The sequence below is a fragment of the Olea europaea genome, unplaced genomic scaffold (genome assembly GCF_002742605.1).
Source record: "Olea europaea var. sylvestris unplaced genomic scaffold, O_europaea_v1 scaffold775, whole genome shotgun sequence".
NCBI classification, from domain to species: domain Eukaryota; kingdom Viridiplantae; phylum Streptophyta; class Magnoliopsida; order Lamiales; family Oleaceae; genus Olea; species Olea europaea.
Window position 1 is genome coordinate 359394 of NW_019266170.1, and position 18190 is coordinate 377583.

Here is an 18190-nt window from a genome sequence, read left to right on the forward strand (position 1 = left end):
AAACTTGTTGAATCTTTACGGGGCAGCCGGGAAAGGTTAGTATTAACGAGTGAGGGATGTAGAGTGATTCGAAATTAAGTGAATATGTTTAAGTAATCAAATGAAATATAAATATTAAGTCTCAACTTATTGCTTATTGAAGGATATATATATTTTATTTTATTTTGACGATAAGAAAGGGTTATTATTGAGAAATCCATTGTAACTGTATATGGATGAAATTGAAGTGGCTTATATTTATGATCGTTTCAGGAGGGGATTTGGACGTGGGAACAGCATACCAGCCCCGTTAGTCCAGTCTATATCTGTGAGTGGAGAATCTATATTTTCAAAAAGAAGATTTTCTTTTTATTTTATAGAAGCATGTTAATTATATGAAATGCTTTATTTTCGAGAAATAGTAAATGAGTATGATTGTTTTGAAATTATCATAAAATAATTGATGTGATTATCTTACTCTAGTGCACTGAGGGGGTATGACCGTGTACTAGAGTCATGTATTTAACTCTTATCCACTGAGGGGCTACGGTCATGGGTAAATGTATCTAATATGCACTGAGGGGCTACAGTCGTGTGTAAGGGTAACTCTTATCCACTGAGAGGCTACGGCCGTGGGTAAAGGTATCCATTATACACTGAGGGGCTACAACCGTGTATAATGATGATTATTTTGTTTCCATCTTATACACTGAGGGGCTACAGCCATGTACAAGATATTGATCAAACGGTTTATGTACATATGATTTATAGCTTTCAGATCATTAGTAGATGTTTACATGGGATATATATTTTGATGTGAATTTTAATTATATAGTGGATTATTAGTCTTCAGCTTACATTTTTCCCGCTTACAGTTCAGTTTGTGGATTTTAGATTATGGTTTTTGATTATTGAATTGTCTAATGTACTTATATATATATTTAAAGGACAATACAACCATCTTTTAAGCAATTCACTCCCTGGGATTATTATCTCATATTTTCCTGAACTTTTCCTTATAGGAGGCTGTTGACTGAGGTGTGGTGGAGATTATTTTGATAGTTTTGCAACCATTGTTACCACCAATTGTAGGTTCTTTTGTTTGAAATTGTGTAATCAACAAGTGAAATATTTGCATCATATTGGAGGAAATTTTTTTGGGTATTTATATACACCAATGATTATGATGTAATATTGTAATCTAAACTGCTTTCTATTATCCTTTTGAGAGGCAATTTTGATGAATATGATATGGATGTTTTTGGCTAAACGAGCAAATGATATTATTATGTTGGTTGGAGTTTAGAAAATTTTAATTGGTCAAATGAAGCTTTATTATTATAGTTTAGTTACTTTTGCCTTGGTGATGGGTCCAGTGCCTAGCTAGCATTTATCATCGGCTCACGTCAGGTCTTGAGTCTTAGGGCGGGATGTGTCAAATAGAAACAAGAAGTATGGATGATGAATTTAGAAAGAATATATTACCAAAAATATTAGAAGATGAAGAATTTAGAGAAAAATCATTAGGAAAATTAAAAGTAGAAGAAAAAGAAGATGAATGAAGAATTAAATTTGCTAATAGAAAATTTTGATCAATTAAGTTTAACTGATATAAGTGAATATCAAATTTTAATGAATATTGAAGGAGGGCCTAATCCAGCAGAAACCTCTAAACATGAATTACACGATACAGATAAAAGTTATGCACCTATATTTAATAAATCATATAAACAATACTATGATAAAGTAAGAGATGGACAACCACCTAAAGGAAATAAATATAAAGATATGTTTGAATTAAATGATAATTATGATAAATCAATTAATCATGGAGGAACAAAACTAGATTTAAATTGTAAAATAGATACTAAAAAAACCTTATTAACTTGGGCAGATTCAATGAGATTATTCTTTTTATATAATAAAGATGACACATGGAAAATTACTGAAAGAAGAATAGATTTTTTAATAGCATCCTTTGAAGGAGATATTAGAAATTTGTGGGAAGGAATAAACAATTACACAAAAACATTAATAAAAAGAAATGTACAAACAGAAATAATCAAGTCAGATAGACAAGATATAGAAAAATTAGTAGAATATATTTCAGATGAGTTTCTAGGAGAAAATTAGATAAAAAATGCTAAAGGATAATTAATAAGAGAAAAAGATCGTGCTAGAATAAAATTAATAAATTTAACAATATGTGATATGTGTAAAATTAAATAATATACTTGTGAATTTAAAAATTATTATTATGTTCAATTTTATAGTAATGAAAATCAAGAAGTATACCAAAACATGTATTATAATAAGTTACCAGGTTCATGGAGAATATATTTTAAAATAAAATTTGAAAAATATGTTAGGGATAATATTGGAATATTTAGAACTTTAAGTTCAAAAATAAAATTTTTATTTGAAAGATTTGCATACATATGTCAACAAAGACAATTAATGAAAAAATCAGAAAAATTAACTAAAATATGTTATGAAGACATGGAAACCCCTGTGCAATGGGGATGTAATCCTGAAAGAAAAATAAAAGAAAGTATAAAAATAAAAAGTTTAAAAAATTTAGAAATTTTAATATAAAAAAATTTTAGAAATAAAAGATGAATTAAGTGAAATATCAGATATTGAAAAATACTATGATCAAGAAGTATATATAAGTGAAACAGAAGATGAATCGGATCTGAATAGAGAAATTGAAGAAATAGAAAGTAATAACATAAATATATAAGAATATGAAGGAATAGACGGATATAGATTAAAAGTCACTTTTGATAACAACAAATTTAGAAAATTGTAAAAATTATCGTTAGACTTAAAAATATGAAAATGAGAAGTCTTTGACAGAATTTGGAAAAAAGAAAGAATTGCAATAAATGAATATCACAAAATAGAAAAAACTATAGATGTAAGGACAACTTATGGGCAACATAAATTAAATCTTTTAACAAAAAATACAGTGAAAGAACTATTAACAAAGATCAGTAAAAAAACAAAGTGAAAAAAATTCAATATGTTTATCTAGTAGAAATACAAATAATGTTTAAATCACTATTTAGAGAAGTGATAGATTCACCTTTAATTATAACTTTACATGATGGAAGAATAATAAACTTAAAAGATAGTCATTTAGGAACAATAGAAGGTAATTTAGCATATCAAAAAATTATGTTTACATGTTATCCAAAATATTGTGTATCACTAAAAGATAGAAATTTTAATGAAGTTTTAGGACTACATTTTAAATTTCATAAAGTGATATCATGCAACTAGGTGATTAAATTATGACTATAGAATATAGAGCTTTATATACATTTACTAATTCTAATAATGGAAATATTTATTTCAATAAACCATATATTGAAATTCATAAAGAATGTAAAAATATTAGTAAAATAATATAACCAAATAAACAAATAAGTTTAATTCCAGAAGAATATGAATTTGATATAACAAAAAATAAACTTGAAATAACAGAATTAAATGAAGAAGAATGTTCTAATAATATCATTTTTAAGGATGAAAAATTAATTAAAAGATCAAAAAATTTTAAAATACTTAATAAAAACCAATTAGAAGAAATCAACAAAATAAAAAGAAGTAAAATTATATAGGAATGCTGGAAACATGAAAATAGAAGGAGAATATTATAATGGAAGAAAAAATATAAATGAACCAAATATATTAATAGATACAGGAGCTAGTGAATATCATATAGCCTCAATAAGGAATAAAGGTCTAATGACTCATAAAACTGAACCATATATGTAAATTTTGATAAACAAGTACATATTACAGATTTAGAAGTTAAGGTACCAAAAAAAATAGGAGGAATAGATCTTTTAGTACCATGTTACATAGATAAGAGTATGGATATAAATCACCATATACTTTTGGAAATGAGTTTTCTAAATGAATTAGAAGATTATAGTATAAAAAGATAAGGATTATATATTGTTCACAATGGACAAACTACATTATATAAAAAGAATTAGATGAATAATCAGATAAGTTTTTCATTAGCTGTATATATACAAATTACTATTGTAGAAACAAATATAACAACTTGTACTTTAATAGATACATGAAATGATATAACAATATTTAAAAGTTTTTTAATAAAATCATTGAATAATAATAGTAATATAAAAATAACTGAATTTACAGGAAAAAGTACTCAAATAATTAATAGTGCTGATAAAGTCAATATAATTCTTGGAAGTAAACAAGTAATAATAAATAAAATTTATAAATATGAAAAATTAGAATGTGATATATTATTAGGAAATGATTTCATACAACAATTTCAATATTATAAACAAAATAATTATATGATAATTCTACAAACACCTTGTGGACATTTATTAAAAATTCCTAGAGAATTTAAACCTTACAGAGTTTAACCAGCTCAACGTGGTGATAAATGGGAGAAAAAATCAATTATATTTAATGAAATAAAAAATAAAAAAATACTATATAAAAAGGTTCTAAAAACATGAATAGAAATAAATATAGAAAAAATCATTGAACAACTAGAAAAAGTTTACGGAGAAAATTCATTATTATTTTGGAAACCACATCACCCAAAAACCAAAATAGAATTAACATAAAATGTTATAATAAGAGTTAGACCAATGATGTATACGATAGAAGATACACAAGAATTTAAAAATTAGATAAAAGAATTGTTAGAATAAAAACTTATTAGACCTAGTAATGGATCTCATAGTAGTCCAACCTTTATGATTATAAAACATTCTGAATAAGTTAGAGGAAAAGTTATGATGGTCATAAATTATAAAGAATCAAACAAATATACTAAATTTGATGGTTACTTTCTACCAAATAAAGAAGTGTTAATAAATCTTGCAAGAGGGAAACAATATTATTCTAAATTTGATTGTAAATCAGGATTTTGGCAAATAAAAATGGAAGAAGATAGTATACAATATACTGCATTTGGCACACCTCAAGGAAAATATGGATGGTTAGTTATGTCATTTGGTCTAAAAAATGCACCACAAATATATCAAAGAAAGATGGATAATATATTTAAAAAGTTTTAATGAATTTCTAATTGTTTATATAGATGATATATTAACATGTTTTAATAGTAAAGAGGAACATAGAAATCATTTAATTTAATTTATTAAAGAATGTAAAAAAGAAGGAATTTATTATCTAAAAAGAAATCTATAATAGAAAAACAAGAGATAGACTTTCTTGGATTATTGATAGATAAAAAGGGATAAAATTATAGATTCATATATCCAAAAAGATAGAAAGTTTTTCAGATAAATTAGAATCCAAAAAACAAATTCAAAAATTTTTAGGATGTTTAAACTATGCAGAAGGATTTATTGAAAATCTTTCTAAGAAAAGACATAAAATCTAAGTTTTCCTGAGAAAAACAAATACTAAATGATGGAATGAAGAACATATAGAAATAGTTAAATCATTAAAAGAAGAATGCAAAAATTTACCAAAATTAAAATTACCAAATGAAAAAAATAATTTGATTGTTAATACAGATGCCTCGGATAAATATTGGGCAGCAATATTAAAAACAGATCTAAATGAAATTTGTAGATATTCAAGTGGAACCTTTAACCAAATAGAAATAAATTATACTACTTATGAAAAAAAATTACTAGCAATTATTAAAGGAATAAAAAAGTTCTCAGTATTCTTATTGTCCAAAAAATTTATTGTTGAAACTAATAATTCTCAAGTTGTAGGATTAGTCAAGAATAAATTACCATCAGAACCTCAATACAGAAGGCTTCATAGATGACAAGCTTATTTAGTATTTTATAATTTTGATATTAAATGAGTTAATATTTTTCTTGCAGATTTTCTCAGCAGAAACATAGAATTTGCTGATGGATAAAGACAAGGTCATGGAATTATACCCATCTATCCTACATATACAAAAAAATGATAAATTTTCTTAAAGAAGAATCCGAAAATATAAACTCTGGAGCAACCCAGATTTTAGAGATGTTCAACTCAAATATAAAAATACTGTTGAATACCACTACTGAGCATCATAAATATGCTATAGAACTCAAAAATCAAGTTGATACTATTGTAGCACAACTAAAAGATATACTGTTTGAGACAGATATACCAAAGAGCTCAGAAATGAGTTTTCCAAACCAATACCAAATAGGGATAGTTGGAAGCAGCAGTGGACCCAGACGTGACAATATACTAATTGATAATAAAGGAGATTCCATTTCTGTATCATCAACCAAGAAAATTACGATACATGCAGATAAAAGAGATACCAAAACAATCAGCACTATAGATCAAAAAGATAAAATCCCTTTAGATCCAAAAGAAGAAAAATGGGCCGAAATAGTCAAGATTGCTTATGAAATAGAAATGAGTGATTCATATTTCATCTTTCCGAGAAATAATGTTTACCCCAAAATAACAGCCACGGAAGGAGGAGACCCTTCGTTTATAAAAATTATGGCAGACTATGGATTCATGGATTTGATATATCCATGAAAATATTTTATTGAAATTTCTAAGTTTGATGACATATTCATTAAAAAAGTATCCAGATTTGATAAGGGAAGAAAAATATATTTGAAATTCTATTCAATAAGTCCAGAATATGATGGAGTTGTTTACTATCCAGTTGAACACATAATCTCAATTGGATATGTTGCAGCCAATTTCCAAATAGATGTTACAGAAAATAATAGAAAAGTTTTAACAGTGACAAAATCATGGATCAAGTATAGAATAGCACTTGGAATTAAAGTCATTTACAACATTGCCAACAATTTGTTTGATAAAAAATTCTCATGCTTGTGCCAATATGAAAATTGGATGCTGGTATTCAATGGAGGATATGAAAAATCAGAAATTTTAAAAAACTATATTACAAGATTTGATATACATCAATTTTCAGGATGTCCTACCATTATAGAAGAATCCTGCCAGCTAAGGGAGTGCCCCAATTGCATATGAAGAAATAAGAGGACAATAATAGAGCATCTTTGACAAAGGTGTACATCTGCATGTGAAGACATTGAATATAAAGAGCAATAATAGAAAAAGATGCTCTATGGATAAAAAGTTGAAGCAAGATGTGAAAATGTAGGCCCAATAAGGAAAATAATACAAAGGCAAGTGTGTCTTGCTAATATAATCAATGATGTAATAGAGTCTCATAAACTTATATAAATAGAGACATTGTCATAGATAAAGATCATCTCATCTTATCTTGAAATCTCGAGTTGTAAGCAATAGTTATTCAAAAAATCCATTCCCAGTTTGAAAAATCAGTTTTTCTAGAAATCCATTTGTACCAAATAGAAGTATTATATAAATTCTGATAGAAATAAAACTCCAATATTTTGATATGAATATGAGTTTCTAAATCTTTTTTCCATAGATTCTTGAAAGATTTGATAAAAAGTTTCCTTCTTATTTTGGCAAAAAGAAAGTTTTTTTTTAACAGAAGTCTAGAATTTTATTCTTTAGAAGTTGACATTGTGAGAGCAAGTAGCTGAAACAGTAACAATTTCATGAAAGCGGGAGGCCGTTGAAGGAAGCAGTTTACAGATTCAGAGCTCGAATGTCACTCGGTTCTAAGAATACAAGTCCAGATCAAACCTAAGGTAAAACTATTAAACTTTTGCTAAAATTAGAATGAATCTTTTTAAGATCTTAAAGAATCGTAAGGATTAATTGCATGATTTGATGATCATTTGAATAAATGGCAGGATATAAAATTAAAGGATTGGATAATTTATTAGAAAGAATGATAGAAGTAATAAAAAATATGTATTCTCAATTAGAAAATATAGATGCATCTTCTTAAGAATATAATATATTAAATAATAAATGTGAACAATATGTTGCAGATTATTCCAATTTATTAGATTATAGAATGAAATTATATTCAAATATTCAAAATAGAGTAAATATAAGACAAAATGATTAAAAAATTAGGATATATGTTGCAATATAGAAAGAATCTTTTCATTAAGGGTAATATAGACCTTTCAATAAAAAGAAATAGTGACGGGTCAAAAAGAAAAATCTCCCCCCATCCATACCCATGACTACCGTACCATGGCCACAACCACCTTAACCACTACCAACTTACCACTGCAGCTGTAAAACCAACATCACGGCACCCACAACACCATCAACCCAACACAATACAACCACCATTAACACTAAAACCACCACTAGATTTCCCCAATACAGCGGAGAAGATACTTCTACATAGCAGCTCCTACTAACTCTAAGCAGATAAGATCGGAGAAGAACGAAATCACCCTAAAAACCCCAAACTCCTTCTCAAATTTTCTCTGCTATCGGCGGCCGAAAATCCCCCAACCTCTCTCCAAATTTTTTTGCAACAACGATGAGTGCACCATCGGGTAAAACTACTTCAATCAAAATCACCCCTAAAAACCCAAACTCGGCGATTGAAAATCCCCTAACCAATCCCTAAATTTTTTTGCGAGCCGGGCAATGTTGCTACAAACTTGCAGCAGCTTCAGTGCTGTCATTGAAGGTAACTGTGAACGAGATAGAAAGTTGCAGTGACGATAGCGGCAATGCGGTGCCACTCGGTGACGTCTTCCGATGGAGCCTTCTTGTCTTTCGATGAGATCGTTAAATGAGGGAGAAAAATGGATAGAGAATGAGAGGGGATAGAGAGAAGGAAGGGGAAAAATAAGGAAAAATGATTAGAGTTTGACAATGAAAGGTTGAATATGAAGATTAAATTTTAATTTTATAATATTTTTACTAACATTTAAAAGATCATCTAATTTTTGAACAAAAAGTATCTAAGGAGTGCGTATTCAATTATGACTTTTAAAGGCTTCTATAGATTTTTTAAAGTGGATGACTTTTGAAGACTTTGTGAACTTTTAAGTAATTTCTATGGATTTCATAAGAATTAGTAAAAGTTTTCCATGAACTTCTGTAAACTTTCACTAGTGACTTTTAAGACTTTTATTTTAAAAAAAAAAAATTATATTAAACATATATAATGTAATATTATAACACAACTTCTTATATATCCAAATCATCCACAACTAATATAATTAGAAATGCAAAGCAATAAATCCTATATTTCATGTCAATTTTTTTATTTCAAAAAAAATTAAAAAAATTCAAATTACATCAAGTAGATTAACAAATAATTAAAATACCAAAAAAATTCAAGTTAAATCAAGAAATAATAAACTTATCCATAATCAAACAGAAAACTCAGAGAGAGAGAGAGAGAGAGAGAGAGAGAGATGTACCTTGTTAAAAATGAAAAACTCATAGTAAAGGTTCAAAGCAAACTCATAGAGAGCTAGACGGAGATTTTTACCTTATTTGAAAGAGATGTAGAAAACCTAGAATGAAAAAGAAGAGGCCGGCTTGAGAAATCTCTGTAGATGAGAGATTTGTTTTGATATTTCTTACTTATATTTTCTACCAAAAGTCTAGCAAGTTATAAGTTTCTTAAAAGTCATTCTCAATTGAATACCCCATAACTTGTAAAGACTTTTAAAAAGTTTCAATTGAATACTCAAGTCTTTATTGAATATACCTAAACTTTTCAAGTCTCTAAAAATTTTTGAAAGTCCCAATTGAATACACCTTCTAAATCTAATTTTTGAATTGCACAATTTAAAACTATGGTTAAGTGTAATTTCTACTTATAAAAATAGTCGTTTTAAAGGCTAAGTTTTATGCATTCCATCGTTAAAATAAATTATCATATATTATTATTTTTTATCAAGATGTATATAGTTTTTCATTGTGAACAGAGCAAAGCTCTTGACTGCCAAAGCAAGGATATACTGATATTTGAAAATTGGAAATGTAGGGAACCATTGTTGAGGACAATCTTTAAAGACAAGCTCTTGCAAACACCCTTCTGACCAACACCATGCTTGTGCAATTCTTACCCATAACATGTTTTCGTTTGAGTTTCCTTTCAGATGGTTCAACTGAGCTCCAATCCCTTACAGCCAACTTCTTGTGGTTCAATGCTTCCATAGTTGTGATATAATTCCCTATCCTAACTCAGGTGCATACTACCATAACCTGATACTTCAACATCTTGCTTGCTTGCTTGCCTATGATAATCCATGTGTATCACAGATTCAAAATAATTATGTGGCAACTATCCTTGTGAAGAAGAATGGTGATTCCAAAGTCCAACATCATTAATACATGTTCTAGAGGATTCATTAATTACATCTATGGGATCCATAAAGTCAATTCTTGAAGTGTCCTGTCCGTCAATATTTTTCCATACGGTAATTCACTGGACCTTCTACTCGAACATCCCATGTCGCTTGTACCAAATTCAGGATAAAATGAGCTCTGCGCCTCTCTTTTAGCGAACCGAATTATGACCTTGTGTAACTCATGATATCTTGTGAAGTCATGGGATATCTGTTTTGTGATTTTTTACCAGGGCCCCCATCACAACCAATAGTCTCGAAAGTCATTCCAGTAGTCAGTCTTGTACCATTTGATGGCACATATAGGTCTTCCCTATAGGAGAAACCAGGTGACCCCTGGCATAATCCCTATTCCAAGATGATGACATTGTATGATCAACATCGCCCCTCAATTTACTCTTAAAAGTCAGAAGCTTGTCTTTCCAATTGTATTTGTACATTTTTCTATCAATTGGTCCGACAAACTCATCCAGATTGAGCTTATCTCCAGAACTCAAGTGTCCATACTTTTTACCTAAATAACAATTGTCCCTAGAATGAATAGCTCTTCCTTGTTTCGCCAAATGTAGCTCGTCTACAGACTGAAAGCCACCATCTTTACGAGTATTAGTACTCAAATACTGCAATGCCAAAGATGGTTCATGACAAGCACCAATGTCATAACCACCTAAACATTTAGGTACACTGTCAACATCACCATGACCCAAATTATATGAATCAGTGTACGTGCTCTGCATTCTCTTAGTTTCTAGGGGACCGGGCTTCCTATCACCCAAATAACGTAACTCTGTAGGCAATCCAGGTCGACCCTCATCCAAATATTGACTCCCTAGATTATAATATCTTTCACCAGATAAGAAAAGGAAAAGTAGAAGGAAAATTATCAAGCAGGTAGAGTGAAAGAGTTCTGGAAGAATTCTCTCATGATATTGATTCTTCTACCTACTATTCTTTACAGATTGATTATTGTTGGGGTCAAACCAATAACACAACTAAGCAGTGGAAACAATTTCAACTCCTCCAATAAGCATAATTAAAATGTGGCAATAATATCCAACTCCAACTCACACACACTTGTAGGAATTTAAAGATAGAATACAAATGATTTGTTCACTAGGGAAACCCTTCAGTGTGAAGGAAAAACCTCGAGACCAAGTCCAGTAAAAGCCATGCATTATCAAAAGAATAGGATACACAGTTAACCTTCTCCAAATCACAATCTAGAGGCTACCTATGCATCAAGAACGCATATAGTTCTTGGATACCAACAACAACATCCAAAATAAATACACACAATAATAAGGAGAAAATCTCACTAAACTAGTGTGTACAGCCCAAAGAAATGGAGAGGAATCTGGATGATTGGTTACAATAAAAAACGTAGCTCTTTGCGCCAGGAATAACATACTGAAGAACTGAAGTCTCTCTCTCTCTCGTCCGTCTTTGCCTTTGTTGTAATTTTGTGTCACTTGAAATGAAGCCCCGTTTTCTGCCTCTATATTGGAATGGACTTGGGGCTTTTAAGTGGGTTGGGCCCAAATGGGCCGAGAAAGGGCAAGTCCCTCAAGTGGAGGGAAAGCCCAACACTTATGTATAAAGAATGAAAAGAATATCGGCCTAACAAAAACTATACAGTTGCCTAGCAAGGGAATCTATACAAACTATGTTACAAAAGAAAAACCATAAAATAGAAAAAAGATGCTATCTCCTTCTAAAATTCTTCTTCCATCCGTGGTCCAGCTTGTCATTCTCCTGCTCGTCATCCATGTGTACTTGAGGGTGCAAGCCTTGCTGACTTCCAGGCTGACTAAGTTACAATCGATTTCCATTTTCTAATAGCCCCTCACAAGGTGGAGAGTAGATATCTTCTACTCCCTTCTTAAGCAAATGAGAGTAGAAAATATGAGAACTTAAAGCCTTAGTCAGGAGGTCTGCAATTTGTAATCCACTACTAACATAACCAGTGGTTATGCTTCCATCTTGAATCTTGTCACAGATGAGATGACAATCAAGCTCAATGTGCTTGGCTCTTTCATGAAAAACAAGGTTTGATGCGATGTGAAGTGCAGCCTTGTTATCACAAAACATAGTGGCTGACTGAGAATGTATAATCTACAGGTCATGAAGTAAATATCTCTTCCAAGCTAATTCACAGCACAGATTAGCCGTTGCCGAGTATTCTGCCTTTGTGGATGATCTAGACATAATCTCATAGCTCAAATTTAGAGTATAAAAACTTTTATGAGAAAAGTGATTTTCAATTATTTGATTTACTCTAAAAGTTTTTTAAGAAGTAAATGATTTGATCTTTTGAAAAATGAAAAATAAGGTAATTGAGATCAATAATGCTTCACTTCAATGTTCTTGAAAAGTTATTTTGACTGAAAAAAGTGAAGTGGTATTTATAGCAATCAAGACGTCGAAAAATCTGTTGATCTAGATTAGTCATCCAGACATTCGGATCTGAACCAAACAGTGTAGAAGTAGCTATTACGCGTTAGATACAGAACGGTCAAAATTTTGATCAATTTAGGCTTTTGAATGACTCTTTCACTTAATTTTTTAAGATAAGTGATTTTGTAAAAATTTGATCATCGAGTTGAAATATTTATCTTTCGACAATAGTTTTTATGCAATTGTTTTTGTAATGTGAATCTTTCTTGTACATAAAAATTATTTTTGAGCTATTGTCAGTTCAATGATAATAATTAAAGTGTTTTACCTTTACATATGAATTCAAGGCATCTATGTCTGATGTCTCGGTATTTGACGTTTGACTTTTTCTTCAAAGTAATTTGACTTGAGTGCTCAGTTTTTATCTTTACGTCCATCAATTGCCACTTTTGCTTCCATGTCGATCGTTAATTGCAAGTCTCTTGATTTCAATTTCTGTATCTTCAGTTTTTTGCAATAAAATTTATAAATACTCGAATTCAATTTGTTAGAAATAAACACAATTTTTTGTGATAATCAAATTGAGAAGTCTACCATAGATCAACATAGAGAAAAATTGGCAATTGATCGAATAATTGCACATACCATTAAACATCTACAAAAAACATTGGTGAAGTTTAATTATACTTTAGCGCCTACACAATCAACATTTACAATTGTGATTAGAATACTAAACTCAACAACGAACACCCTCATGGACACTCCAAATAGAAAATTACTTTCAAAATTTATCTAAAAATGTGTTCACGAATCAAAAAACAATTGACATTTGTCGTACCTTGTGCCCCATGACCCGTTCACATGTTGTGACAGTCAAACTATGTTTGAAAACACGACTGTGAGAAGTTTAGAAAACAATGTGCTTGTGCAGGGAAATGTTTGATTTTGAACATGGAGAATACAAAAATATGGTAGGGCCTGAAAATGATGATAAATTATGCATTTGAATGGCATTAATATTAGTTAATATCTCCTTTACGCAAGAAAATGTCTCCAGGGTACATTATTGAAAAGATTCACATTCCAAAACATTGTCAATTTTTAAAATTAATTTTGCCGTGTAAGTTTCATGTCCCTTTCAAATGAAAAAGCAATATTTCCTAATAAATTTGAGTTGGACTACGTGAATTTTTTTTTTACTATTAATTTTTTGGCACCTTCATTTGATTACCGGAAAAATTTTAGCGACAAGATCTTTAGCAACCATGATGACGAAAAAATAAATAAATAGATAAAAGCAAAAGACGCAAAATAAAAAAAAAAGGTAAAGATTCTAGAACAAGTGTAAGCATGAAGAACAATGATAACTGATAAAGGAAGCTAACAATTTTCATTTGTCTTTCCTCCTGTGTCTTGGCCCTTAAGGCTTTTCATTTAATTCAATGTAGGTGAGCTCTGATTGTCCACACAGGGAAGGAACCTACAAGCTTAAGGGTCCCACATCAAAAATAAAATACTCTTATCAATATAGACCTTCCAACAAATGTTATATGCAATATTGGTCCTCACAAATTGTCATGGATATAAAGGGTCATTTGGCAAGGATTTTAAAAATTTAAAAGCTACTTCTGAGATTATGAAGTTACTTTTGAACATGTTTGAATAATTTTTATGATATTACTTTGTCTGATAAGAACTTCTAAAGGAATCTAACCTAAGGTAATTTGTGTTGCACAAAATATAATTGCAGAATATAATATTTTATTACTCCAGAATGAACTAAAAAAAGGAAATTGAAAATTGTAGAAATATATAGATTGCTAAAAAAATAGTAAATATGCAAACTAAAGCTTGTGCAACCACAGCTTCAGTAAAACATATTTACTCCCTCACTGTTGAAGCTTGATGTTTCGTTCGAATATTTGTCTACAAGATTTTGGAAGCAGATAAATTTTTCAGTGCAAAATGAAATTGTGAGCAGGAGCAAAAAGGATTTCGTCTATAGAGACTGGAGGAAAAAAATCATGGACATTCTTGAGGCAATTTTTGTTCCATTCAGTTCGAAATTTGTGTACGTAGGTCATACTCGATGTACAATTTCAATTCTCTTTTTGCACCTCTCTTGCACATGTACATGGAAAGAGACTATATTACTCAAGATTATACCCTTTCACAGTATAATCTTATATAAAGTGTTCATTGTTTTGCTCATTTTTCTATGTGGGACAAACTACACATAGTTATTCTTCCTTACAAAATTATCTTCCAATGCATCATTTTTGAGTTTCAATTTCTCATTCACTCGAACATCATTCTTAGCAAGTAAATATATTATTTCGATGTTTTTACGGAGGAGAACATGAATCAACTTTGATTTTCCAAATTAATCGAACAAGTCCCACTCAAAATTATACCAAAAGTGGCTCACTAAGCCGTATTTTCCAACAATTTCTCGAGGATCTTCTTTTGACTAAAATACATAATAATGAAATAATATATTTTTCTTTTACAGAAATTAGAAAAATAAAAAAAAATCAAAATGATAATGTAGAATTATTGGACGGAAACCATCATGTATTATGCTATTTGTACAAAATGTGTTTACAAATTTGGTTAACAAAATAAGTGTTGGTAAAATTCAGGCCATTGATTTTTAGTGATTTAAAAATTTGTTTTTAAAATGATTAGTGTTGATATTATTTTGTCCACCAACTTTATACATATAGGATAATTCAACCATCATTGGGGACCACCGTCACGTAAAAGTGACAACACGGTCAAAAAAATAAAATAAAATAAATAAATAAATTGCACACTCAACGTGTAAAAGGGGCTAAAGGGTGAGAATGAGAACTGCAATATTTCCAAAAAAATTATATGGATCTCAGATTGTCATATTTATTAATGTCAACGTTGGAGAATAGTATTCCAGTTTTAGGAGCGCAGTGGTTAGCAAATCTGCCAATGTACCTACTCAAGAAAACAGTTGCTTCACCAGAAAATGAAAATATACTAATAAAAAGAAATTTATTTATAAGTGTAATTACCCCAAACTTTCTCATCATAAGGTCACTAGGGTCATTACCCTCATTGCAAGATTTTTTTTAGAAAAAGTAACGTGGTTTCATACCTTTAAAGCCAATTCTTCCTGTTAAGCATCTGTAACAGGGAAAAGAGAAGCATCATTCAAAACCATAGAAGGAAAGCAAGATTGAAGGCTATCTTTGAACAAAGGGTTATGTCGATACATAAACAAACTTTGGAGCAGCAAGAAGCCCAAATGCTGCGATTGAAGAACTCAGGATTGATCAATTGTAATGCAAGTCCTTTAGTGAACGATGAAAAAGAAGAGGAGATGACAAGATCAGCTCTTGCAGCATTCCGTGCTAAGGAAGAAGAAATCGAGAGAAAGAAAACCGAGATCAGAGAGAGAGTCCAGGCTCAGTTAGGCCGTGTTGAGGTAGAAACCAAGAAGTTGGCTGAAATTCGCGAAGTAAGTTGGATATTATCACTTTTTTTGGCTCTCTTTGGCCTATATCTTGTGAATTGTATCCAGATCCTCATTATATATCTTGATTATTTGTATCATATTAATTGGATCATTTCTTTATGGATTCCTATACGAAGATTTTGAAAGCCTGATATATGGTGATGTGTGATTTGATCAAAATTCTCGTTTTAACCTTGGATTTTCTGTCAGTAAACTTGAAAGTTACATTTGCATTGTCCTTTTTCAAGAAACGGAAAACATTTTCCTTATCTTTCGCTATTCTTCAATGTGTGTTAACCGTATTCTGAAACACAGAAAAAAATCATTGGCTTAACAAAGATTTCCCATTCCTTAGCCGGAAAGATATGTGGCCATGAAAGAGAAAGAGGGATTAAGTAGAACAGAATTGACTGTTTTCATTTACGTGTGTCTACTCTATTTTTTTTTTATTGAAAAACTGATTCAAAATTTGTTCATGTTTGTTAAACTCTAATCTAGTAGGAGCTTGAAGCTCTAACAGATCCAATGAGGAAAGAAGTTTCACTTATACGCAAAAAGATCGACCTGATTAATCGAGACTTGAAGCCATTGGGACTAAGCTGCCAGAAGAAGGTGAAGTATCAAGCTTTTACAAACTCGCAGTTGATATATTATAGTTAAGGATCTAGAATTGGAATCTCATTAAGTATGTGCGAACGAGTCTCTTTTCTTGTTCAATCAATTATAAAAGGGTCATTTCTAAAGTCTGGTGAAATTAAGCGAAAATCTCATTGGCATAGTAATAGTTCAAAAATGGGGCTGAACATCAAATATACTTCACTAGTTTATTATCTACCCCTAAAACTTTTTCGTTAGCAAAATTTACTTTTTCCCACAGGAAAGAGAGTACAAAGAGGCCCTCGAGGCTTTTACCGAGAAGAACAGGGAAAAGGCTCAGCTGATTACCAAATTAATGGAGGTAAATCTATCCTAGCTTTTCCCCAAACAAAAAGGTAACTGAAGTCACTTTGCCTTATTTAATCCTTTTTGGTTTTCTACTGAATTATTGGCCAGTTGGTATCTGAAAGTGAGAAACTGAGGATGAAGAAACTGGAGGAACTGTCCAAGAATATGGAGTCCCTTTGCTGAGATATGTTAACAGCGCGATTCAAGAACTTATTGATGGAAATTAGTACTGTAATCATTATTTTTTTGTTGGAATCTGTTTTTGTATTTTACCAGTTCTTTGGAACTTATCTTCTGGATTATGTTTGAAATAACCCTTCAGTTAATTTTTCAGATTTACACAAAATTCAGGACCTTAGAACACTTAAATCTTTACCAAATGAGAGATATATCGGTTAAAATTTATAATGCTTCAGCTTCTTTGTTGTAATCCTTGGCAGCTAAAATTATTGCACATTATTGCTTAAACAAAGCGGCAAAGCTGGTCATAGATCAGTATGATTTTTTTCTTCTCCATGAAGTCGAACCACCCATATGGAATTCACATTGCCAAGATCCGATCCACAAGCTATCTCCTCAATCCCTTCTTTGGATAAAAAAACTCACTTCCAAAGGAGACAGAGACAAGTTACCGAGGTTTCTTTTTGCTCAGCCATCAAGACCAAATCTTGAACTTGTGAAGAACAGAAACTAATGGAAGAATTCTAGCTCATTCATATATCATCACATCATGTATATATAAAGCACTATAAACCCTTATGTAGATCTATTATGGATTAGTGATTAATGAAAAATATGTGGTTAAAAAGAAAGAATTTTTTTCTATTTGCGTATAATATTATTTTAATAAAGAATGTATAGATAAAAATGAATTTTGTAGAAAAAATAATGAGAAGGAATGTAAATAGAGAATGACAAACAGGGATATTAAAGTGACTGTACAAATGTAATGGTTTAATAGCTATTAGATTGAAGTTAAATTGATCCAATCAGATGTCAATTGAAGCTCATTAAAATGGAGCTTGCTGTGCTGCCAGTAACTATACACATAGAAACTACACAGAATAGACACATCATGGGGTGGGGAGGGGGGGCGGGGGATTTTTTTGACATTTTTTTTTTTATCGCAACATGGGTCCGAGATTTC

General features: G+C 30.5%; 1 protein-coding gene and 1 long non-coding RNA gene across 2 annotated transcripts; both read left to right on the forward strand.

Annotated features, from left to right (window-relative positions):
* The first annotated feature begins 34 nt into the window (after positions 1 to 34).
* LOC111391323 lies at positions 35 to 1221 on the forward strand. Its single transcript, XR_002702098.1, has 2 exons — positions 35 to 307; positions 1002 to 1221. It is a non-coding gene; the product is annotated as an uncharacterized LOC111391323 (long non-coding RNA).
* A 14440-nt stretch (positions 1222 to 15661) lies between these two features.
* Positions 15662 to 17498, forward strand: LOC111391317. Its single transcript, XM_023016514.1, has 4 exons — positions 15662 to 16101; positions 16600 to 16710; positions 16976 to 17056; positions 17152 to 17498. Exons 1-4 carry the CDS (start codon positions 15847 to 15849, stop codon positions 17224 to 17226), a joined length of 522 nt encoding a protein of 173 aa, XP_022872282.1. The 5' UTR covers positions 15662 to 15846; the 3' UTR covers positions 17227 to 17498.
* Positions 17499 to 18190: the final 692 nt, after the last annotated feature.